Consider the following 26957-nt stretch of genomic DNA (forward strand, 5'->3'; position numbering starts at 1 on the left):
TGAAGGAAAACGAAGTTCATCTTATCTAAACATTATTTCAAAAAGCACTCCAAAAGTCTTTCTCGTAGAATAGTGTTCATACAGCCTGCCAATACTTTTATTCATAAAAGACGTCACGCAAGGGAAAAATTAACTCTATACAAGGGATTAAGGTGAATATCCTCTGCTCTGCTCTGCTCTGCTTGCTGGAAGATGCACTGATGGGGAATATATGTAACAATATATCCAAAAACCACTTAGTTGTATGAAAGTTTTTAACTGTTGAACTTCTGTTCAGTAGTGCTTGCCAAGGCCTGCATCATCCGATCACACTACATTCATCACAACAAGAATGCACAGAAAGAGCAAGTCTTTTTCTTTTCTTTTTTTAACTCAGAGGGGGGGGGGGGGGGGGGGGGGGGGGGGGAGAAAATGGTTCACATATTAAGCATGAATTAAATCAAATGTTCTCATTCTTTGAAGAAATGTGGGGTGCATGAAAAGTTATGGTCAGCATGTCTTGAAGCTCTATTTGTTCATGAATCCTATGGAAGTTATATCCACCTTAAAATGCTGTTCACTTCCAATTTCCTTATTAGAAGTCTTTTTTTTTTTCTTTTTTTTTTTAAAATTATTATTTACATGTTCAGAGTCTGTTACATTAGCAAGAAGCTCATTAGTGCCATTAATAGGGACGAAACTAAGAATTTAACTCTAAAGGGTCGGACTGCATTGAAATTTCTTTTAATGGGGCCATCAAAAAGACCCTAAATACCCTAAAAGATATATATTTTTTTTTTAACATTTTTTCTGTGGGAGGAGGAGGTGGAAAAGATATATATACTGACCCCAACAGATGTCACAAAATTGCAGACTGCACATTTCACGGATCGTGCTCCATATTGGTACATCAGTAGCATCCTGCAGTTGCCACAATTGACGTGTGCCACCTGGTTTGCTGTCACAATGTCCATTTGATGTTTCCTCCCATCAGTAGTTACTCAATTTTAACATAGTTTGAAGTTTTAAGAGATTATATGGTGAGGATGATCAAAGAAAGATAAAATCTTGTAAAACTGTTTGTGAAGTCAGTAGTTTTATTATACCTTCCAAGGCTAGATTGACTGTGTGACAACAAGAACATTGTACACTTGTTGCTCCTCGGATGTACATGAGTAAAGTGTGGCAGCCTCCACAAACCAACTGGGCCATTTCCGTGCCTGGCAAAGAGTTAATTCAAAAAGAAAATATTGATTAAATGATTGAAGTAGTGATTTAACACGGTGTTCTTTAGTGTTGTCTACTTGCTTAGTCCAAGTAGAGAATGTGGAGTCTCAAAACTAAATTGAACTTTCAATAGATATATATATACACACACATATATAACAGGATTATATAAAGCAAGGCTAAATTGACAGAAACATACCAGGAGGTGGCACAGCTGTGACTGCATTACAAACCGCACAGCATACAGAAGTTGCCCCAACCGGATACAGTAAAAGGTTTCGACATCCAGAGCAGACAAGCTGGCTCTGTGCACCTGATGATTACCAACATAGATAGAAACTATTTCAGCAGTTACAACCAATAGAAGGATAGAAGCACAACTTTGTACTAATGCAAAGGCCATAAATTCTCATCATTCGAAGATGTCACGATCCAAGAAAAGCGTTAACCACATTTACACTATAAACCATATTGCTTCAATGACGAGCCAAGCTAGGAAAGAAACTGGACTTAGGTTAGCAAACTGACTTGGAACTCTGTTTTGCTAGTTATCTCTGTATTCTCTAAAGAGACTTAAAAGAGTAAACGTAGCAACTATTGCTAAATGAAGAATTTCCCATCCAATGTTTTCAGTTCTAAACGATATAGCTTTTTTTATTTGAGTGACCCATCAAAATACAATATTACCACAACTAGTTCATTACTAGCTAGTTGCAAGGTGCATAGATTTTTTTTTTTAACAAATCCTATTGTTTCTCAGCAAACAAAAAGTTAGAGAATTGACATCTTAAAAACTTAATCTAGTACAGAACCGAGTGAGATACCATTTGCAGCAGGTGGTGTATATGGTGCTGGAGGTGTCGGATATGGGGCAAGCGGAACTGGCATTATAAATTCAGAGTTACTCTTTCTCTTCCAAGCTCTAGTTTTCTGCCTCAGACACGCAGAACATTCTCATCCTCCTATCTTACCATTCCTGGATACAGAGAAAGAAAAAAAAATATGAAGAGAGTACCACAAATGTTGAAACTACAAAGGGTCTGCAAAAACACCTTAGATTGTCAAGAGATGTAAGCCGAATAGCAATGAGAATTATAAGAAACAGAGGTAACAACCATGAAAAAGGGTGTATTAGATGATTATATAACTAACAGAATGACCAAACCCAATAGAGTATTTTTCCAGTAAAAGCGATCCGTGAAGCAAAAGCAATACATGAAGCTATCATTGAAGAGAGCTTAAAGACACTTCAATAAGTTTAACATTGTGGAAGTGGAGCAGACACATACCTCTGCTGCAAGTTGTAGCAGATGAAGTGGAGAGATAGAAAGAGAGAGAGAGAGAGAGAGAGAGAAAGGATAGAAGTACTGGGCATTGGACTTCAGTGAGAAAAGTGGTGTTAAATAAATAGAGAGTTTTTACCTTCTCTTTCTAAAGGTGCAATGAAGCTTTCATTGTCTCCTTTTTCTTCCTACAGATAGATATGGATGATTAACTTCCACTTCTGTTGGTGGCATATCAAGATCAACTTTGTCTGAAACTCTGGGGCCCGCCTCTCTCTCTCTCTCGTGCTTCGCTATTGGTGGTAACACAATGGTTGCACGTGAGTGATGCAACCAGCCACACGCTTCTTTCACACGAGAACTGGACGGCTCACAGTAAGCCACGTTACATAACAGACAGCAATAAGGGCCGTCTGTCAATGCCACTCTCACTCTGCTTACTCTGAAACAATCTGAAACAGATTATTAAAAAAATATATACATATCAGAATTTTCTTCCATTTCAAAGAAATTGTGGACTCTCAAATTATGCAATCGAAGTCATTTTTAACCATTAAAATGCTTGAAATAACATACTACATTTTTAATATGCGGTATTTTTCGAGCGTTTTAATGCTTAGAAACGGTCCAAATTACTTATTTGAGAAAAAAAATTATAAAGGATCCTAATAAAAAAAAAAAAAAAGATCTTTAAGGTGTGTTATAAACTCATTTTAAAAAAAAACTAAAAAAAAAAAAAAAAAAAAGAAAGATAAGAAAAGAAGAAGAAGAAGTTATTTGCCCTCACCAATTATGATTAATTGGTGTGTAATGAATTATAGCGAACACTTCCTTACGATACAATAAACCCTAAAAAACTTCTTAAATTTGATTGCATTTTGTACAAAATGAAACCAAACGGGAACGCTTTCAGAGTTTCTATTTTAGAAAGGATAGAAACACGAATTTTAAAACTGTATAAGGATTTCGAGAGAGATAGAAGAAGATAAAATTTCAGTGTGTTTGAAACTGGTATGAAATGGGTTATATATAGTGTCAATTTAACAGTTTTATTGTCGGTTCATTTCTACTAATTCAACACTCATTAATGACAATTAACGGTTATTTAATTATAACTATTAAACTGTTATGATCTAAACCTTTTGGACACAACGTGTTTTAAAGTCGTGATGGACATGAACCTATTAGAACTCCGCAGTTCTGTGTGTTTATGCTAAAGTAGTACTGGAATGAATGATCTCTTAAAAAGTCTGGTTCGAAAGAATAAAAAACGAACAATATTATATTATTGGAGGGAAGTTATCATCAAGGTGCCACAAAAGCATTGTACTTGAGCGTATGAGTAATAGTTTGGTGTGAATTGACGTTACGGTATCACCAATGATGACTTTTTCACTCTTAAATGGCTAGACGATTTATCTTTTTACTCTACCACTTTTTATATTTATGTATTTATTTATTTACGTAGGTTTAGACTCTCCGCATATTTTTTGGTTTCGTGCATAATTAAATTAAGGAAAAAGTACATTTATTTCCCTCAAACTACTATTTAATTGTCAATATTCCCTCAAACTACTAATTGTATCAATGTCCCATCTTAAATTATCAAAAAAAAGTCAATATTCGCCTAAGATCAACAAAAAGACAAAAATAACCCTCATTTTTTTTTTTGAAATAAAACAAAAATGTTTTTATGAATTCATAAAAATAATAATAAAAAACTTAAAAAATTATTTTTTAAAAAACAAATTAAAAAATTTTAAAAATTAAATAAAAAACCAAAAAAAAAAACAAAATTTAAAAAACAAAAAAGAGATGGATTTTTTAAAAAAATAAAAAATAAAAAACTGAAAATTATATATATATATATATATAAAAAAACCCAGTATTTATATATTTTTATGGTATAACTTTTTGTTATTTTATATTTTTTTTAATTTTAATAATTTATGAAGAGTATTTTTGTCATTAGGAAAAAAATAGTAACATTTTTTTATAATTTAAAGGAAGACATTGACACAATTAATAGTTTGAAGCCAAAAAATATTGACAACTAAATAGTAATTTGAGAAAATACGTGTACCTTTTTCGATAATTAATTTTTAAAACTTTTTATCCAAACATGGATTGCAAGGGCAATGACTTCTTAGCATCTCCAGCATGAGTGCTATTTTAACCAGAAAGTTAAATTTGGCTATTTTTGTCTCTTTTTCTTCCTCCAACAGAGTAGATATTCTAACTTTTTTCCTAACTTCATGAACAGTGAATATGCACTATTGCCTATTTAGTGTTCACATATCTACTATTTTTTTTTTTATTGTTTTTTTCTCTTCCCTCTTTCTCTCACTCACCGGAGAAGACGAGGTCCGACGTTGACGCCTCTCTCTGTGCGCTGACGTCGCTCCTCTGAATAGGCATCGGTCTCCTCTCTCTGCGCCGACGCCTAGATCCGACCGAGCCTCCCAAAGCTCCGGCGCCGAACGAGGCCATCCTTGACAACCCAGATGTCGACGCCGTCTACGTGCCCCTGCCCATCGGCCGCCACGTATGCTGGGCCATTCTCGTCACCCAGAAGAAACAGCACCTGCTGCTCGAGAAGCCACCATCGATCACATCGGCTCTGGGTCTTGGGTGTGGGTGGGCAATTGGAGGTAGAAGTTGAGGGATTTAAGGAAGGCCCGGTAGGTGCAGACGTGGAGGCCATCGATCCTTGGGTAGGGCAGCCTAGGCCTTGGTGGTGGTGGGTTGGAGTTGTTCTCCCAACCTCCAGCGGTGTAGGCGTACTCCTTCTAGGGAATAGCGACGTTGCTGGTGGATGCGGAATAGAACAGAAAAGAGAAACAAAGAAAATAAAACAATAAAAAAAGATTGAAAAATACTATTTAAATAAAAAGTGTAGGATAAAGAGTATTGTTGGAGTGATATTAAAAAAATGAATAGTTAAAGTAGATATTGGTACTTTTTCGATAGTTATTCTAATCAGAACTGATGGAGATGTCTTAGCTGGTGGTCCTGTCCTTTGCATTATTTTTGAGCCAACCTGGTACAGTTTGATGACCGAACTATGATTTGGATTGAGTTTACACGCAATCAATACCCAACCAGGAAAAAATATGTGCTTGCATGAACAATAGTACACCAATTATATTCATCAAATTTTTTTTTTTTTTTTTTAAAAAAATATATATAGTACAGCAATAATAGCCTCTCAGACCTTGGTTGGTATTGGGCCAATGGGCAGGCCTCAATTATTCGTCTGAGTATACAACAATCAGGCTCATGTTTTTGCTTAGATTAAAGCATGCAATATGCATGTTACAAACGCATCACGGAATAGAAGAGGAGCCGGTTCTTTATACATTATATAAAATTATCATTATATCCTTGAATATAAAAGATTAGCTCATCTTCCGTTCTTCTCAACTGGAGAAGATCCAAATCCATTACAAATATGAACAATTAGGCTCGCACAATCTACTCTAAATGATGTCTATTTGGAATTTTTTTATGCATCAATCTGCAAGGTTGAGTCCAAGTTGAAGAAACACTTGCAACTAAGAAATAAATCCGCTCGAAAGCTTGTCGGGTGTTCCTGACAGAGAACACTTCAATCTTTCAATGCCTAAGTTAGTGAAGTGAGCTTATGGAAGATGGGAGTAGTCATTTTCAAGAAGAAGAAGAGATGTTCTTGTTAAAGAGTGAATGAGTATCTTATCATCCAAGCCTCATTCCTTCTCAACAAGGGATGATTCTTGTCTCGGCATGGGTATGACCAAATGTCGTCAATAACCCGACTCATTTAATTAAATGGATCAAATTCTTCAACTTTAATCTTTTAATTTCGTATCGAGTTTGTGGGTCGTTTAAAAAATTGTTAACCCTACCCGCAAGTGAATGGCATGTTTTTCATCCAAAAACAAAAAATTGTTAACTTTTCAACTTTGATTCCAAAAAACGTTTGTTTGTTTGTTTGTTTTTTTTTAAAATGACTAAATAATTGATGGCCATTTCCAAAAGAATAATTGGCGGAATATCCAATTGGGATCTAAGTTAGAAATGCGGGGAAAAGTACAATATATATATATATATATATATATATATATATATATATATATATATATGGTGGTCCACTCAGCTCTGTGCATGCTTTATCTATGGACCCTTTTGAAATCTTCTCAACCTAAACAAGAAGCTATTAAAAGTAAGTGGCCACGTTCCATAGACTGAATACATATGGGTCCTTACCTCTCTCACTTGGCCTTTTCCTTTGAGTTTCGTTTTCCTCCATTTAATCTGTCCTGTCCCTTTAGCCTCATAATTTCTTTTGCTTTTGTTTTCTTTCATGTTCAAAAGCATTCCATTGAAATCTAAAGAAAAAAAAAAGCATTCCATTGAAAAGAATATGACAAATTTTATGCATGGACTCCATATAGAATCGCTTATTAGGCTCCTCGCAAGATCAAAGAAATGAGCATTTTGGAGCAGGGGTGTGCAAAAAACTGTGGATCCGACATCCAACTCGAGAGGGTCGACTTTAATTTGGATCAGAGGCCGGTTGAATGTCATAAGCCATATTGCATTTTTGAAAAAATTCAGGTCGGAAGGATAAATTCGGTAACAAATTTCGATTACTTTTGACCCGATCCAACATATTAAACCTTAGTAAAAGAAATGTTTGAAGCAACATCATTTATCTTGATGATGCAGTTGATTGCACGCCCGACCTTAGACCCCTGGATACTGGCAAAAGAGGCGAAGAGTAAGGTAGGAGACTTGTCAAGAATGTCGACGGGAGATTGCTCTGATGCTTAAGTTAGTAAGGGATTCCGTGTATCTCTTACATAGGATGATGGCTAGGAGAAAAGGAGAAGAAGAGAAATAGAATATGGTTGCTTGTGTGCACCTGGAGTGGTTGCCTTTCCTCCCTTATGCAAAGTATTTTTCTCTGTATGGCCTTAGCCAGGTGTTATCCTTTGATTGGGGATGACTCTAGCCAGGCATGTTGTTTAATTCGCGCCCTCTAGTGAGATACGTCATTTGCTAGGTGTTGTCCTCTGGTGAGGTACGGTCCTGGCAAGACAATGGTGCTGAATTCCATGCTTGTTGGCAGGACAAAATCATTATCGAGTGTTGTGTAGTGCTATGTGCTCACGGCTGGTTAAGGGTGTTGCTTGATTCCTTGTCGAGAATAACGGGACAGTTGGGATGAGGTAGCAAAGCAGTTATCTGTGACGACTTTTCCATCCAGTTTAACGTCTGACGCTAATGGAGGTGCCTTTTTGTCATAAGTTGGTAGTTTGACGTATCCAAATGTCATACTTGGTAGTTCATAAGCCCAAATGAAAAATGAGTAATAGTTCAAGGGGCTTAAATATATTTTTCCATTTATTTTATGATTTACCTTGTGAAAATGATGATGATAAAATGAAATGTTATTGTGATAGTATGACATGATCCCCATTTTATATCATGAAAGTGATTATCAAAAGATTGTGGTGTGGCATGAGCATACTACACGATACGTTCTTGACCTTATGGCCCAATGATGTGTGTGAGTTTTACTCTGGATCTAAGGGTTAATTGTGGCCAGCAAAACTATGCAAGGATGAGGTCACCTATGCTCACATCACAAGACCCGATCAATCAAATAAGGGATGGCTTGCTATGTACTTCACCCGTTGGTCGGGGGTTGTATGGAGTCACACGAGACACTCAAACCCTACTGTGAACGCAAATTGTCACCTTTACTTGTGGGCATTCATAGATCACCTGCCACAATTATCACGAGCCCTCCCATAACGAAGCGGTAGGGGCAAAACCAAGATATGTTGTATCGGGGTGAAATTAAAAGAAAAATTTTAGGGGGACAGAAAATTAGTTTTGGGGGATTGGATTATAAAAAATATATACTTTAAAGGGTTTTGGGCGGTTGGGCTTGATCCAATTTTTTCTCTTGCTACAAAACAAAGCCTACACAACTTTCACATGTTTACAACTTTAGATGAACTTTGAGAGTACCTCCAACTGCATTTATTCAGTCTGGATCTAAAGAAATATTACTTTTCTGCTGCTTGGCTAGCATTTAGGCTTTAGCTAGGAGCCTAGGAGGGACCAACAGGATAAAGGAGGACCATGTTGAGTACAAAGGGTCTTTACAAAATCTGCCATCCAAAAGCAAAAGTACAACCGGCGTAATTAGATACTAAAAGAAAATAGAAATTTAGAATCAAATCATAAAATAAAGATATATTTTGATGAGAATAGACGAAACAAGGTGAGGCTTATACGTATTTGATTGAAAAAGGATTAACATTCTAAGTTTAAAAACTTGAAAATTTCAAACGAGATTGGGAGTTGTTCAAATGAGAAGGAATCTCCACGTATTAACGAGGTTCGAACGCGGGATTTTAATATTTTGAGGAGATTTGTGATTTGTAAATTGGAATTTGGTGATTGAGTTGTGTTAAGTGTTAATGAAGTAGTTGGAATTATTTTTGTTGTTGTATGTTTTGTGGTTGGGAGAAAATGAGTAAAGTGTGGAATTAGGATTTGATTAAAAGGTTGGATTTTTGGTGTTATAATTGGTGTTTTGGGGTTGTATGTTGGTTGGTTTGTGTTGTATGGTGTGGATGAATGGAATGGTAGGGAGGAAACTCGGGTTTTGGGTGTTTTTGCGTTGAAAATTTACTTGCAATGTTATCCCGTTCGAACCATAGGTTTTTCGTTCACACAAGCCTGGCACAAAATGCCTTGTTCGAAGCCCATTCGAACGAGCTCATCACATAATGCCTAATTGGAATTCTTGGTTCTTTTTTTTTTTTTTTTTTTTGGGAGAGAAATTTTTATGGTTTTTAATAGTGTAAACCCTAACTAATAGTGCAATAGCTTGTAGACGATCACATGACACGTGAAAAAAGTTTATCGAGAGTATAAGTAAATGCAATAAGTAATATCCATTTCAAAAGCTATAAACTCATTTATGTGAAATGTGTTTTAACATGTATATATAAGTAGTAGAAGAGCATTCAATATTTATTTGTGGTATGAGCCTACTATTTATGATGCTTGGCATGATAACCTATTTCCCATTACAATTTCATGATTAGTAGAAATAAGTTTTTGCGAACATTTTTAAGGTCAAGAAAATATAAGTTATTTTCCGTATGCAAGTTAACCCTAAGGCAACCCTAGGTTGAGCGGAGTGGTATGCTAGACAGCCCTAGATCAAACAGGGTCGTACACTTGACATCCCTAGGTTGAGTAGGGTCGCATGCTCGGCAGCCCTAGGTTGAACAAGGTAATATGCTTAACAACCTTAGGTCGAGTGGGATGGTACGCTTGACAAACCTAGGTCAAACGAGCGAGGACATTTGACACTCTAAGGTCGAATAGGGTTTCAATGCTTAATTGATGCTGGCATCTCCAGATATATTGCCACCCTAATATTTCAGCTATACATTCTCAGCCACATCTCAATCTATTCCTATAAAGAGGGGGAAGAAAAAAAATACAAAAAGGGGGGAGGGGGGGAGTAAGATTCTATGCAAGAATAATAATATTTCGACAAAGAAAGGAGAGTTCAAGTTTTCTTTTTTCTTTTTCTTTTTTTATTGGTAAGTTACACACGTACCCGGTGGGACTTCTAGAGCAGCTATAAATCATATACACTCGTTGCTGAGGCATCCAAAACTTTCAAATTTGGGGCATGTTTATTAGTTACATGCTCTTTTTTTTCTTTTCTTTTTTTTTTTAAAAAAAAAATAAAAAATAAAAAAATGCGTGCTACTTTAAGGAAAAGCTCATGATAAGCATAGAAGAAGGGTATCTTTATTTTCTTGCATAAACTAAACATAATTTTCTAGATAATTGAGACAGATATAATGAATAATCATTAAAAGTTAATATAAAAGAAACATGAGGAATATAACAATCACTATTTGATGTAGTACATACAAAAATTAATGGACTCTAAGAAAGTTCTTACAAGAGAGTCTGGACAGATGACTCTAACCAGTGGTTTACATATACATGTTCAATTGTTCAGGAAAAAAAAAAATTATTTCATCTCTTTATTTTTCCATGACAATTTGTATATGGCCTGTGAGGTGGTTATGGTCATCTAACTTGGTTGATTCTTACAATTTAGTTAACAAATAAGGCTTTCATGAATGTTGCTTTGTTTCTATGTACAGATAGAAATTCCAGGGAGGACAACTTACAGAGGCACATGATGAGACCTAATCATCTTCGTCATTTTCGGCATCAGGACTTCCATATACAACAGAGAAATAGTAACCTACTGTTCTCGATGTAAGGCCTGGAAACCTGTGAGAACTGCCTGGTTGCAGATCAATCTTAACAAATGGCCATGTCATGGTTTGTGCAGCTTCACATTCTTCCCATCCATCCCCAATTACACAAAAACGAGCATTTGAACTGCTGAAACGCTCCTTAATCCATTGAAAACATGTGAGTTTTCCCACATCCCATGAGCTGTAAACTGAAGAAATGACAGATCTATCATTACTTATTACTACAATTTAAGCTAATATAAATGTGAGAGATTCATTACCAGTAACAGAAGCCCTAAAGTATTTATGCATAATCAAGTTTCATATTTTGGGATATTATTTTTTTTGATAAGTAATAAGCCAATCTCATTAAAAGTGTGAAGCGCCTCTTAGTACGCTAGGAGTATACAAAAGTAAACATCTAACTAGAAAAACAAGTAAGGAAATCAAGAAAACTAAAAGATAAGGGGAACACGTAAACCGTAGTCCAAAGATACAAAGTGTGATAGGAGGATAAAAGTTCCTTAGGAGTCTTCTCCACGTCCTCAAAGCTCCGGTTATTTCTTTCCCTTCATAAGCACCAAAAGAGGCAAGTGGGTGCCTCTAATTGGAATATTATTAGAGGCCATGATTAATAACTAGAACTATATAAATTCTTTAACTGGCAGGAAACATGAATATATCTCTTGCATTATATGTGTCTAAAAGTTTCTAACAAAACCATACAAGCAAAAGAGGTTTCCTGCATTAGAGGGCATTTTATGTCGTTTATGGTATTCCGAAGTATTATTAACCACAAAGTCAAGAAAAATACCCCCACTTTAGCAGTTGAATTCATTTGTCAATAAAGGTACCCCGGTTATATGGTCAGGAAACAACTTCAACATTGTTCTGAAAATACTAAGTCAAGTATTGAGGAAATATATTCAGAGGTTCACACTTAATATAGATCATAGTATTGCTCCACAACGTTGTCAGTTCAATATTCTAAAAATACTAGAGCATGGAATTGAACAGGCAGACAAAATATTGTGATAAGGCCTATTAAATAGAAACAGCTAATGCAGTTCAGATACCTATGAGACAGAAAACAAGCAAAAGGTGACCAAATGTATATTTCAATTGAACTAAAAGGGAGGAAGAATGACCATTTCCATGTGTAATTACACTGTCAAGTCGAAAGAGCAAGCATTTGACAAGGCTGGGTATCAATGATCCTGAAGTCACTAAAATATTAACATGCTGATCCTTTGAATTAGGAGAGTCAATGGTTGCATCAGCAGAGGCAACAGAAGAAGTTGCATCTTTGTTCCCACTCGAACACTGCTCCAAGAAGGCTCGTGCTACATTGATATATATAAGGATAAGTAGTGTAAACAAAAGAAGTAATGCAATAATGTTAGACATGTGAGAGCAAAGCACACTACAAAATATATTTCAAATTTCATAACAAGCGATGAATTTTTATTTTTTTATAAGTATAACAAGAGATAATGTTATCAGCAGGGTTAGCAGACACAAGTCAAAATTCAATCAGCACAAAGGCAAAGGAAAGCCAAGTACTTGTTTTGATGAATAATGAAGATTTATATAACCGAAAGGATGAAGTGTCTTACCTAAGTACAAGATGGAAGGTGTGCTTGCTTTAATTGGCATGATAAGTATTATTGAGGGTAGAAGTGACAATAAAAAGTTCTAGCTCCATCCTCCTTGTCCTCAATTCCAATGAGAGGACACCTTTTCCCATGGATTTGTTACTTTTATAAGCAGCCACTATAAGGTCATTGCCAAAAGGTCTGTCTATCAGGCAAAGGACGGTTCCCATTGCACACTATATATATATATATATATATATATATATTTCCCACGGTAGAGAAATTTTTTATGGCATTCTCCTTCACAGTTACTGCTTTAATGTATTATAGAAGTTTAAGATGAGGGCTTTCTTGAATAAATAACAGAGAGCAAACTTATGTTCCTTGACAAAAAGAACGTGATTGAAATGAAGTGATAGGGGATGCATCTAAAGGTATTGAACAGAGCAATCCTCTCGTGTTTCCCTTTAGTTAAAGAACGTCTTAGTAGGATAGTTTATTGTATCAAGCAGGTTGGTTTCTCCATAGCCTAGTGAAGGGCATGAATGGTATCCCTGTTTTTCACTATTCATTGATGACAGAACCCCTTCCTTTTGCAGTATAGAAAATTACACTCCTACATCTATTGAAAAATTTTAGACAAATTGGGGGTGAAAACCCTCAAGGTGGATCAATTTGGAAGATTCTAAAGTTGAAACATTGTCTATTGCCTAACATGTGAGAGTGGTTAATGGGTTGTCACTTACCTGATATGCCTCTACTAGATAATCCCTTAAGTAATAAGAGTGGGAACTGGTAGTAAAGAAGTTAGAAACTGGTTGTCATCTTGGAAATAGAACTAAACTCACTAAAACATTAGATCATATGCCCCAAAATCAGCCCTTAATATCAAGATCTACTGCAAGTAGAGTGGTTTGAGATGAATTATGAGAAGAAAAATATTTGTTGAGTCAAATGCAGTTTGTTGTCGTAACAAGGGTCTGGACCAGATTCACAAATAAAGCATTTGCAGCTGAAAAAATTCAGTGTCTACTTACATAGCCTTATAATCTCCAGCACAAGGTAACTTGCAGTAAATCTGACAGGCATGAGAACTATTGACTCCAAAACCACATTAAGATAATCACATAATATCGATTAAACTATGTTTAACACCCCTTGCCTCAGTTTATTTCAAACATCATACACGTCACTAGGTCAAATGTTTCTCTTAGATTTTAGTTGGATAAGGTGGGAGGACTCCTCATTCATGTCTCTCATCATTCTGGTTTGGCTTCTTCCCCTAACAGATTTGATAATAAAGCTTCATTCTAAGAATAAACTCAAACAAAGAGAGCAAAATATGGGACTTCATGAAATCTTGTTATTTTTAAAAAAGGTTTATTCAAGGTCAAGTCTTTCTTCTACTCCTTGGCTTGCTCGGAAGGCACTCGCTTTCCCTGGAAGAGTGTGTGGCGGACCCAAGCTCCTTCAAGGGCGGCCTTTTTTACGTGCTCGCGGCTCTTGGAAAGATCCTCACCTTGGACAATCTCAGGAAGCGCCACATTATCGTGATAAACAGATGTTGCATGTGTAATAAAATTGAGGAGTCGTCCGTGGACTATCTTCTTCTCCACTGAGATATGGATTCTGCTTTATGAAATACTCTTTTCAGTCACTTTGGGATGTCCTGGGTTATGCCTCAACAGGTTTTTGATCTGCTTGCTTGCTGGCGGTCTTCAGGTAGGCTGAGGAGTGCTACAGTGTGGAATATGGCGCCTACTTGGAGGGAGGGAAAGAAATAATCGGAGCTTTGAGAATTTGGAGAAGACCTCGGAGGAGATTTTATCATCTTTTTACCACACTTTGTATTTTTGGACTACGGCTTATGTGTCCCCTTTTTCTTTTAATTTTAATAATTTTCTAACTTGTTTCTCTAGTTAGGCGTTTCTTTTTGTATACTCCCAATGTACTAACGGGCGCCTTACACTTTTAATGCGGATTGGCTTATTACTTATCCAAAAAAAATAAGCCTAAATGAATTGGACGCAAAACATGCTTTAACATTACCCAAGTTACATGATGTGTCACAGACTAGATTAGGGACATCCTGTCTACGTGTGCTTATGGTGGGTTTTAGTATGGGAAAAATTTTGTTTTTAGGGTTTATTATGGTGAGGAAAAGGTTTTAGGGTCTATTACAGCGAGGAAAAAGTTTTAGGGTCTATTACAGTGAGGTAAAGGTTCAAGGATTTGTGGGATGTTTATGGTTTAATACGGTAGGATTGAATTGCAAGAAGGCTTGGAAAAGTGAACAAACTGGTTGCAAGAATTACAGGAAGTGCCTGTTTGAAGGCATTGGGTTGGGTTGGAAGGATTATTTATTAGCTAAAGATTATTAAAGGTCCAGGGTTATAAGGCTTTAAAAGGAATTAAGAGAAGGAATCTAATCTGGGGTTATAAAGAAGGAAGAATAAAGAGGATATTTTGTTTCTGTTCACGGGCTGTACAAACAGTGACGTGAACACTAACATGTGCTTAAGATGAAGAAAAAGAAAAATGAGAGAATACTGCTGTAGGCACCCTTGCCTCAAAACTCAAATCACTCCATTTCATTATCAAAGTCTCTGTAATTGTTGTGTACATTGAAGCATATCTAGAAGACTCTTTGGATTTTTTTTTTTTTTTTTCCAAAAAACAATCTACTAAAATTAGGATTCCCAATTTGACTAATAAAATAAAGACTTAATAAAACGAAATGAAAAAATAACTTGGGCTTGGAGAAAATAAGCCAAAGCCACTTAGAAACTTCTAAAAAATCGAAATGACTCAATTACCAAGATACTTCTAATTCCCAGGAATTTCAAAAAAGTTACATATCTGCCCCTGATACAGAACTAACTATAACTCGTGAATAAAAAACGAAATTAGAAATTGTTTTAACCCTAGGCTCCTAATGGATTGATGATCAAACCCATATAACACTTGACCCAATATAATGTTGCAAGTGAGCTACAAAATAAATCTTGGAATCTATGAAGTTGCTAGGTAGTAACAAATCACTCTTAAATGGCTGGATTACGATGCCTAGTTGTCCACATTTTTTATTTCTCCTGACAAATGAACTTAACACCCCAACCATCTGGATTCCGTATGTGTAAACCCTTCACCTGAGTTATCATCCTCTGTTGAGCCTAATGACACCTTAACTACCAAATTTTGGTCAGCTCTCCAATTTGCTTTTAAAGTTGAGGCTCTTACAAAAACTCTAGCACATTAAGAAAGTCACTAGTGATGGCATGCTAAAAAAAATTAAAAATACAAGGCTCCATCTCCCCATCCCTTTGCACAGAATTCAGGTCTTTCAGAAATCTTCGCTTGGCTTCATAAATCTAAGGATCTGCTGCTATTACGAGGTCCAATCATTACTTGTCAAAAAAATCATTAATGCCTTCTGGAGCATCTGCCAAACAAGGAAGTATAGTAGTTGGGTCCATTGTTGACGTGACATTTTTATCGAGTGGAAGGTTATTTTAGAAAAAAATATTTCCTAATTTCTTCCTGATCTTTGGATAAAGATACATCTCTAGTTTCATATTTCAACCAGATATTGGGATCCCCTCTTTGTAAGGTTGAATCAATTGATTCACTTTTTTATTTTTTTGTATTCGTATTAGTTCACCCGCGGAAGATAGAATAGAATGTCTTGCACCTCAACAAGAAGTGCTGTATTTTATCTCCATTCTTATTTTGGGGCACTCAGAGAGTCTTCTAGAGATATGTTCTTGTGAAAGAGTGGTTGGTGTATTAAGGTGCCACAAAAAGCTGCTAGAATGAATTGAACTTTGTGCCATGTAGTCTATTTGAAGGAAACATAATTGACAGGCATTTATGGTATTGAGATTCTCTGGAATTTTCTTGTTATTTATTTATTCATTTATTTTTTTGAGATCATTATTTGACTGAATACTGCTTTAGAGTGTATTTGCTTTTCCTCTTCTCTAGAAGTTCTAGATCTTTTGAACTTTGGATTGCAATTTCATTGGAAACCTGTCTTGTAATTTCCATGTACCACCGTATATTTTCTTATAATAAAAGTATTACTTATCAGGGAAAATAAATCTTGACCAATAATACAAGAACCTGGTTTACATTTTTCACTAATTATATAACAAAGAAAAATATTTCTATACACGCAGATTGCTTTTAATTAATGGTCAATAGTATTTATTCATTTTTCCCTAGTTGCAGTGCAAAAACAGAAGTTTAAAAAAAATAATTAAAAAAAAAAAAAAAGAAAGAAAGAAAGCCATATATTTCAAAGATCTCAGCAACGAAAAGCAAGGAGTCCAGCATTAAACCAAACATCAGAACCATCAAAGCAATTAACAGAATTGCTATGCAGCAGCACCTTGATTGGATAACATACCTGACGAAAGCCATCTATCTGTATATATATCAGTGATATCATACAATTCATCCCAGACTTTCATTGTATCTTGATCAAAAAAACTATGCAAACCCTGAAATGAGAGAGAGTGAGTGAGTTTCTCCACAAGATCATACTATGGCTAAGATTACCTGCAGGGAGTAAATTAGCTCTTCCAAGGAGAGAGAAGCTAGTGTGGATCTGTACAAAGGAACGAGAAAAATAAACTCTGCTTAATAAAATCTTGTTTACTCCATTAAGCACGAGCATATTAGTTCCAAATTTTGCGCTCTTAAAGTTTAACTTAGGTTGAAGTTCAAAAAAAACCTAGTCAATGATCTGAATTAAAATCTGACAAACTTCCACAAAATTATCGCCATTTCAGACGGATTTTTACAGGCCTTGGAAATAACAGTCAATTTGAACAAAAATAGTGGAGGAAAATAAAGAACATTCTGTCATTCAACTAGGAGAGACAGTATAATTAGGCTGGATTCTCCTTTGATAGAATTCTCAAAGATCTTGAAACACGCAAATGCTCAAGATGGATGTAATTCCTAGTGACCATACTATCAGGCATGACAGACACTAGCAGGGGCATTAAGACTGGCAAAGGCTTCTCCCTTTTCAGCATTATGCATTAGTATATGTACTGAAAACATAACCATAAAGCAAAAGCCTTGTTATTAGTAAATGCACATATGCATCTTAGCATAACTTCCTGCTAGAACAATCTAACAAACAGTAAGAAGAAATTATCAAAAGCATTAATTGGCAAAACTTAATATCAACAATTTGTTAATATCACAATGTTCAAGAGTGTGACAATGAGGATTGCCAATTACGAAGAAGATGATCATGTATAATATTTTTCTTACTATTTAGAGCCCATAAATTATGCAAAGGTGTGAGATGGACCTAAATAACCTTGCTTGTGATGCACTTGTAATAGACAATAACATTTACATTAACAAAGAGATTGCTACAATGTGTGTTTCCCATCATTATGCAATTTTCCACGTATTAGGAATATTGGGTCTGTTTGGTAACCATTCTCTCCTTCCCTTCCCTTATTTTCACTTCTCCCAAAAAAAAAAGTCAACTTCAAAACATTATAACTTTTTTCACTTTTTATATCACATCAATCATTTTTTATTACTATTCAAATAAAAATAATAATAAAAAAAAAACCTCTACAAAACAAAACTTTTTCACCTTTTCATACAAATTCTTTCTATTTTATATCACATCAATCACTTCTTACTACTACTAAAAAAAAAATGCACATCAACAATCTTTACCAAACACACCCATTAATATCTTATGCATCTTCATTTCCTGTTGTTTTTCAAAGAACACAAAGTGCTACAATTAAAGTCCTCCTTCTTGAGATCACTTTTATATTGGGTTGTAACTTTTGTTCCTAATTTTTCTTACTCTAATATTGTAAATCTTGTTAACTTTTTAGATTTTCGACCCTATTAGGGTAGTGGCTCCTCTTATATACTTTCCGTGTACATGAGTTTTGCTTCCTCTCTTAATAAAAATTATTATCCATAAAAAAAATTATACAACTTGTTTACGATTTATCTCTGTCTATGGCCAAATTGTACATCATAGTATTATAGGTCATGAGGTCTATTTACTTTACTCAACCAGCATCTTTGTGGCCTTCTCTCAATCAAGTAGAGCTTCCAACTTGAAACAAAATAGACCACATTGGTGAAGTCTTAGGTTTTTGTTGCGCCAGTAGAGGATCTTAAACAAATTTCTATCGTCTAGTTCTTTCCGACTAACATCTCTCAGTTATATATTGATTTGTATTTATCATTTTTTTTATTGTCACTCATTCATTTGAGCATCCGACACATTTCTAGATGCAATTTTTTTTTTTAATGAATAACAATTTATTAGAAGAAGCAAAGTTCCCGCACACAAAAAGTATTCAAGATGAGCAACCACCCTATTAGGGTCGAAAGTATAAAAAGTTAACGAGAACTCCAAGATTAGAGGAAGAAAAATTAGGAACAAAAGTTATAGCTCAATCTAAAGGAGATCGAAGAAGGAGGATTTTAATTGTAGCATATTAGACTCGTAGTCGTCAAAAAGACGCCGATCTCTTTCTCTCCAAATGCTCCACATTAGTAAAGTAGGGATAATCTTCCAAATGGTCTCTTTGGATTGTCCCCGCCCTTGTGTCTTCAAACATTGAAGCAGCTCTAGGATATTGTTAGGCATGACCCACAACACTCTAAATAAAATGAGAACTAAGCACTAGATCTCGCTAGTAAACTCACAATGGATGAGGAGATGGTTTACAGTTTCCTTGCTCTTTTTGCAGAGACAACACCAATTGATAAGGATAAGACCCCGCCTCCTAAGGTTATTAGTCATGAGAATTTTGCCCAAAGCTACTGTCCAAGTGAAGAAAGCAATATGAAGTGGAGCCTTCACCTTCCAGACGCTCTTCCAAGGAAATAGACAAGACCCTCCAGACTGTAATGAATTGTAATAACTCTTCACTTTAAACCCATGATTACATGTTTGGGTCCACAACATTATATCCGTCTCTCTTGGATGGGTTTTCGATGAGTACAATAGATCGAGGAATGCAACATGGGACTTGAGCTCCCAATCCTAGACCACCCTGAGAAAATTCGAGTTCCGATGGACAGAAATGCTAGAAGAGTTCACGTAATACAACACTGTGAAATAGAGTTCTGAGAATAAGGACTTGAGAGTCGCTTCTCCGCACCAAACATCCTGCCAGATATGAAGTTGGAGAGATACCCCCAGTCATTCCTAATATTCCTCCAAAGGCCCACCCCATATGGTGCTCAAGTTTCCTCTAAACACCGGCCCCCTCTCTGGATCTCATACTTCTCAACAATCACCTATCTCCATAAAGAATTCTCTTCTTGAGCGAATCTCCAAAGCCATTTAACCCGTAAAGCTTTATTAAACAACATGAGGTTTTTCACACTCAACCCTCCTCTAGGAACTAGGGAGCAAACAATCTTCTAGCTCACTAGATGGAGCTTAAGCTCTCCATAAAATCATCCCAAAGGAAGTCCCTTTGAATACACTTCTGATTCCAAGGTTGCCTTTAAACCCAAAATAGCCTCAAAACACAAGAGAATGTGCCCCAAATTAAGGAATGGGTCTTGATCTACATCACAAAATAAGATTGTCATCTGGAAAAGAAAATGAGGGATCTCCAAAGGGGCTGCGTTATGGAGGTCAACTCGAAATCCAGATAAATAGCCCCTAATCATAGCTTTAGACAGCATCCTACTAAAAGCCTCCATGATAATTACAAAAAAGGATAGGCAAAAGCTAGTGCTCTTAATAGAGGCCCCTAGAGGTCGCAAATAAACCACGTGGGCTACCGTAAATCAAAATAGAGAAATGGGAAGTGGAGATATAGGTGGATATCCATTTCCTCCATATTGAACCAAAGCCAAGGCACCCTAGAAGATAGGAGAGGAACTCCCAATTGACATAATCATAGGCTTTTTCCAAGTCCAGCTTGCACAACACACCTGGAATACCAAATTTGAGTCTGTTGTCCAAACACTCATTAGCTATAAGAACTTAATTTAGAATTTGTCTCCCCCACCATAAAAGTATTTTGATTATTAGAAATAAGCGAACCCAACATGCTTCATTCTAGTAGCAAGGACCTTAGACAAAATCTTATAGACACTTCCCACCAGGACCTTAGCGAAAATCTTATACACACATTTCTAGATGCATCTCATGCACATATCACTTTAAGTCCGCTATTGCATCCTATCCGTATTATAACTAAAACAACATATGGTGAACAATCTGTTAATCCAAAACCATTTCTAAAGCCTCTCTTTAAAATTCTGACAATGATAAGTTGATAACATGCGCGAGCTACGTTAATTCACAACCATTTCTAAAGCCTTTGTTAGTGATAAAGTTCAATCCAATACAAAGACTCAAGACTCTAGGACTCTCGGCTGCTCAACTAAAGATAGAGATAGATCTTGTACATCTAATCCTTAAGTCATATACTTAAACTCAAACACTAAGAGATAAGTCCTATCATAGTCAACTATCTCTTGTTGGTTAGATATGTTAATAGTTTTGAATTTAAACTTTATCCTTATCATCTATCTTCTGCTACATCATACAGAAGTTGTATTTCAGTATACTTGTAATTCCTTTATTATAAATACACAAGCCTATGCTCTATTCTAGCAAGGCAAACCGTGCAAAGCATTTCTCTTATATGGTATCAGAGTCCACTACGACAAACGTCCAATTTTCTTCTCCCAACCAACTCTATGGCTGCCATTCCCCCCACCGAAAATCCTCCCCCAGTTGTCAACCAACCTCTGGTTGAAAACCAAACCCTGGCTACAAACCCACCCGCCCTACCAACACTTGTTACCTTCAATTACTTTAACCCGCTCAAGCTTACATCCGACAATTACAACCACTGGATTCCGCAAATTGTTCCCCATCTCAAGGGTGGCAATTTATTCGGCTATGTGGATGGAACTCACTATTCTCCACCCCCGACATTGGTGACTACAACCAATGGGATGTCTCAGTCAGTCCCAATCCCGAATTCTTCCATTGGCAGATGCAGGACCAGCTAATCATTGGTGCCATCATTTCCTCTCTCGCAGAGAATATGCTTTCTCATGTCACCCGATGTGCCACCTCCTGAGAAGCTCTCGTGCCTGCACGATGAATGTGAATTTTCAATTGGCTACCCTTAAGAAGGGCAACTCCACCATCATGAACTATTATCAACGATTCCAGCAACTCGCTGATGCACTGGTTACGGTGAACAAACCACTCAGTCACTTTGAAATGGTTTCTTTCCTCCTTGCAGGTCTTGGATCATAATACGATCCCTTTGTCACTTCGATTCAAACCCGTGTTGAGCCCCTGCCGATTGAGGAACTTTATGGGCACCTTCTTGCGCATGAACAACGACTGGACCATCAAACTATTGCCATTGACCTTGCTGTTTCAGGTGCTAACGTTGCATCTTGAGGTCCATCCTCCTTCCGCAACAACCGTTGAGGCCGTAGTCAACCTTACCACAACTCCTCTGGCCTTAGCTCTCCTCCTTGTCAACCACCTCGATTTAATCGTGGCAGGGGTCATGGATTTCCCTCTACTAGCCGTGGCAGCAATCAATTCTCAGGTAATTGCCCGCTGTACCAGATTTGCAACAAACTCGGCCATCTAGCTATCAATTGCTACTCCTGGTTTGACAACACTTAACCCAGTGAAACTTCAACTCCGATGCAGGCCTACCTCTCCACACCCAGTTCCACCTCTGATTTCACCTAGTATCTTGACTCGGGTGCTACTCATCACCTAACCTCCAACTTATCCAACCTCAACATTTCAGCTGCTGAGTATGCTGGCAATGATCGCATCTAGATGGGTAATGGTAAGGGCTTGCCTATCCATCACATTGGCAAAGGCCATCTTTATTCCCCCCCTCTTCATTTTGATCTTCATAATGTTTTGCATGTCCCTATGATTACCAAAAATCTGTTATCGGTTCACCAATTTGCTAAAGACACTAATACTTTCTTTGAGTTTCATCCTCACTATTTTTTCTTGAAGGATCGTCAATCGGAGAAGGTGTTGCTTCGCGGCCCGAATAACCATGGTCTCTACCAGTTTCCACCGACATCAAATAAACCGTGCCCCTTTGTTCTTATTGGTGAGCGCGTTTCTCTTCCTCAATGGCACTTTCAGCTAGGCCACCCGGCCTTTAAGCTAGTTCGCCAAGTTCTTTCATCTTTTAATCTACTAGTACTTTCCACAAAGCACTCAGAGATATGTCCTGCTTGCTTAAGCTCCAAAAGCAAGCAACTATCCTTCTCCTCATCACAATCTCAAGCCAAGTGCCCCTTAGAACTCATTTATACGGATGTATGGGGTCCTTCTCCCATTTGTTCTACCAATGGTTCTTAGTACTATGTTTCCTTTTCAGATGCTTTTAGTTGCTATACGTGGTTATATCCACTTTCTGTAAAGCTGATGTAACTACTAACTTTATAAAATTTCATGCTTATGTTGAGCAGTTCTTTGATTTCAAAATAAAATCTGTCCAATCTGATTGGGGAGGCGAATATCGTCCTCTCAACACCTTATTGCATTTTCTTGGCATCTCCCATCGCATTTCTTGCCCTCACACGCACCAACAAAATGGTGCGGTTGAGCGCAAGCACCGTCATATTGTCGAAACCGGTCTTGCTATCCTATCCCATGCACATGTGCCTTCTCAATACTGGGATGATGCTTTCTCAACTGCATGCTACTTAATAAATCGCATGCCTACCCCAGTTCTCAAAAATCGTTCACCTTTTGAACTTCTTTTCAAGTGCAATCCTGACTACACATTTTTACGTACATTTGGATGCGCTTGTTGGCCTAATTTGTGACCCTATAACTCAAATAAGCTTCAGCTTCACTCCTTAGAATGCTTATTTTTAGGCACAACCCTCATCATAAAGGGTACAAATGTCTACATCTACCTACCAAACGTCTATACATCTCAAGGGATGTAGTTTTCAATGAGAGTGTTTTTCCCCTCAAAATCCAGCCTCAACAGATTCCTCCAATACTCCTCTGCAGGTACACAGCATATCATCTCTGCAGGTTCCTGGCAATTCCTCTCCTATGGTTATTCGTACTCCAGCATCACTGCAACCGCTCATGATCTCCTCCACTCCACAAGCTGTCTCAACTTCACAACTTCAAAGTCCAGCTCTTGAATCTACATCCACCACCCAGGTATCATCTCCACTCTCATCTCCAGTCAATATACCAACCCCTGCTCCATCCACAAACCCGAAACCCCCTGTCTCAACTCATCCCATGATAACCAGATCCAAAAACAACATTGTCCAAGTTAGAACCCTTACTGATGGCACAATCCGTTACCCCATTCCCCATGCTCTCATTGCTGAGTCTACTTCCCCAGATTCAAAACCTACTTGTTACACCTCTGCCATGAAAGATCCAAACTAGCGCCTCGCCATGAATGTTGAATTTGATGCTCTCTTACAAAATCAGACCTGGACCCTTGTTCCTCCCTCATCAAACCAGAATATTATTGGTTGTAAGTGGGTATTTTGGTTGAAAAGAAAGGCTGATGGGTCAATTGATCGCCATAAAGCACGCCTTGTCGCAAAAGGATTCCATCAACAGTTGGGTATTGACTACGGTGAGACCTGTAGCCCAGTTATCAAGCCTACAACGGTACGCTTAATCCTCTCCCTTGCTATTTCAAGTGGCTGGCCTATTCATCAAATAGACATCCAGAATGCTTTTCTCCATGGAAACCTATCGGAAGACGTCTACATGGCCCAACCACCCGGGTTTGCTCACCCTCAATTCCCTAATCATACTTGCAAGTTACAAAAGGCTCTCTACGAATTGAAACAGCCTCCACAGGCCTGGTATTCCAGATTAAGCAACACACTCATTCAGCTTGGTTTCACTATATCTCGGTCGGATAGCTCTCTCTTTATCCTTCAAAAGGACAGCTATACATTGCTAGTCCTCATTTATGTTGATGATATATTGATTACATGTTCTAACCATGTTGCCATTCGTGATCTTCTCGCTGCCCTTCACCTTGATTTTGCAGTTAAAGACTTGGGGTCCTTTAATTTCTTCTTGGGAATAGAGGTGTTACCCTACTCTCGTGGAGTTGTACCATCGCAGCAGAGACACATCTTGGACATTCTAAAACGTAACAAGATGACTGCAAAACCAACCACATCCCCTATGGCATCATCAACTCATCTCTCTGCCTTTGAAGGAGACCTATTCAATGATCCTACATTATACCAAAGTACAGTTGGAGCCCTACAATGTTTATGCCTCACTCGGCCGGATATTTCTTTTAGTGTCAACAAACTCTCTTAGTTTATGCAAAAACCAACTAAACTTCACTAGCAATCTGTTAAGTGACTCCTTCGCTACCTCAAGCACACCATTCAGCATGGTCTTCAGTTTCAGCGCTCAACTGTAAATTATATTCAAGCCTACTCCTATGCTGATTGGGCTGGTAGCCGTGACGATCGTCGCTCCACAAGTGGATATTGTATTTTTCTTTGTGATAACCTTATCTCTTGGAGTTACTTATCAAAAAAAAAAAAAAAAAAACCCTTATCACTTGGAGTTGCAAGAAACAACAAACTGTTGCTAGGTCAAGTACTGAAGCCGAATACAAGGCCCTAGCTAACACAGCAACCGAACAATCATGGATTCTATCACTTTGTTTAGAGATTGGTATACGATTTACTCAACCTCCAACATTATGGTGTGATAATATTAGACCTTTTCTAGATATACCAGCTAAGTTAATCTGTTGATATGGTGAAACACATGCTCACAAGCATACAAAAACACACACATAAGCAAAAGATGGAATTAAATTTAAAAGACTTATGGTTCAGAACAAAGAAATCTTGATGAATCATAAGCATATTAGCATACCATTACATGTGCAACATGGGTAATAATAATAGTAATAACAACATTATAATCATCTTAAGAAAAAACATCATATCAGCATTTGCTTAAATGTTGCTTACATGAGCATAATCTACATGTAATCAGCAAAGAGGGAGGAGGCCTTAAGTTAGTCAACAATGATAGAAAAGCAAGTGAACTCAACTCAACTCTCTTTCCTTTTCTTTTCTTTTTTTCTTTTTTAAAGCACGATCATCTCAGATAGAATGATGAACACCAATTGTATGGCAAAAAGTATAACCTTATCAATACCTTTTCATATTTTTGGGCTATGTCTCTATGCCTGTATGATAGTTTTCGTTTGTTGTCATCATCATATGGAGGGCCAAACCCATCCTGGTCAAAATCGTAACCAGAAAGATCCCTCCCATCATCATATTGAATCAAGGCATCAAGAAACGGCTTATTATAGTTTTCAATCTGCGTCAACAATACCCAACTCAACAAATTAACTTTCCAGACATTAAACAAGTCGCATGGATTCACATCAGAAATCAGAAAAAAATAAACAATAAAAAACAAATTTGACTAAGCACAATGCAAAAAAGAACTCATGTATGTGAAAAATGCACACATACTTGTTCATAGAAGAAATAATTGTCACACAAATCAAGAATGTGCTTCTCCCACATCTTCCCGATCTCTACACCCTTCTGCACATTCTTCAAACCATTGAAATTGTCCGCATAAGTCCTATTCAACAAGGACTTGAGCAGTATAAGGGTCTCGTCCATGTCCCATATATATACATCTATTCTCTGATCCGTGGTGTTTTTGACAGCCCCTTTTGTTTCTTTGTAAGGAATACACACATTTTCACCCATGATGTTGTCCATTTTGGTATCAATTTCAGCTGAAAGTCAGCCTGAAGCACAAAAGAATCGATGTTAGGATAGTCTATCAATCATGTTATCTATACATACATTAGAACACAGATACCACATATAGTTCTTTATCAACAATCCAACAAAGGTGGTTTCATCCGCTTAACTACCAGTGAATTGTAAGATTAAGCAATGGGAAACAAACAGAAACTTGTGGGCAGCTAACCCGCGAAGCATACTACACATCATTTAATCTTAAACATGAGAAAAACGACTACTGCAAAACAATATCAGATTCAACCAAAGAGGTACACATCAAGGGACACATACTTTGCCACTGAACCTCAAATGGGTTCCTTGAAATTTTCAACATTATCAAAATCAAAGTCTACCCAACACAATCAAACAGCTTTGTATCAATGCTTACACAGACATATCACATATACATATATTATATACACACACACACTTACGTGGAGCAGACCTAGTGGTGGCAGCTGCCAATGAAGATTGATTGAAGCAAAAGTCTGTAACTTCAGGGAAGAGCGATCGACTGAGGAGGGCAGAAGGTAAAAGGCAAAAGCAGCTTAGAAAAACAAAAACAAAAAAATATGAACACGACGTCGTTTCTCTGCACATCTTTTTTATTTGGGCCTAGTTGAAGATTTACCTTTGCTATTAAGGGAGGTCTTCCTACAGCTCAGTAAAAGGGGCCAAACAACAAAGACGACGTCGTTTCATATTCATTTGAGTCTTACTTTTCATAGGTAATCATTTTTCTTTTTCTTTTTTGCCTATTTCAT

General features: G+C 37.0%; 2 protein-coding genes across 6 annotated transcripts; both read right to left on the reverse strand.

Moving 5' to 3' along the window:
• On the reverse strand, nt 1-2646 carry LOC133854293 (protein LOL1). 2 transcript variants are annotated; one of them, XM_062290418.1, is made up of 6 exons: nt 2496-2646; nt 2031-2182; nt 1406-1519; nt 1086-1199; nt 828-937; nt 1-293 (listed from the first exon to the last, which is right to left on the reverse strand). In XM_062290418.1, the coding sequence occupies exons 2-6, from the start codon at nt 2092-2094 to the stop codon at nt 255-257; spliced, it is 441 nt and encodes a 146-aa protein (XP_062146402.1). In that variant the 5' UTR covers nt 2095-2182; nt 2496-2646; the 3' UTR covers nt 1-254. The 2 variants fall into 2 exon arrangements, with proteins under 2 accessions (XP_062146402.1, XP_062146403.1); XM_062290419.1 differs by lacking the exon at nt 2496-2646 and adding an exon at nt 2259-2282.
• Nucleotides 2647-8407: 5761 nt separating this feature from the next.
• On the reverse strand, nt 8408-26784 carry LOC133854500 (eyes absent homolog). Of its 4 annotated transcripts, XM_062290735.1 has the most exons (7): nt 26628-26784; nt 25909-26195; nt 25583-25750; nt 16784-16877; nt 11929-12123; nt 10709-10989; nt 8408-8650 (listed from the first exon to the last, which is right to left on the reverse strand). In XM_062290735.1, the coding sequence occupies exons 2-6, from the start codon at nt 26164-26166 to the stop codon at nt 10727-10729; spliced, it is 978 nt and encodes a 325-aa protein (XP_062146719.1). In that variant the 5' UTR covers nt 26167-26195; nt 26628-26784; the 3' UTR covers nt 8408-8650; nt 10709-10726. The 4 variants fall into 4 exon arrangements, with proteins under 4 accessions (XP_062146719.1, XP_062146717.1, XP_062146718.1 ...); XM_062290733.1 differs by lacking the exon at nt 8408-8650 and having other exon boundaries at nt 10408-10989; nt 26628-26783; XM_062290734.1 differs by lacking the exon at nt 8408-8650 and having other exon boundaries at nt 10408-10989; nt 26639-26765.
• Nucleotides 26785-26957: the final 173 nt, after the last annotated feature.

The sequence above is a fragment of the Alnus glutinosa genome, chromosome 13 (assembly GCF_958979055.1).
Source record: "Alnus glutinosa chromosome 13, dhAlnGlut1.1, whole genome shotgun sequence".
In the NCBI taxonomy this organism is placed as follows: Eukaryota; Viridiplantae; Streptophyta; class Magnoliopsida; order Fagales; family Betulaceae; genus Alnus; species Alnus glutinosa.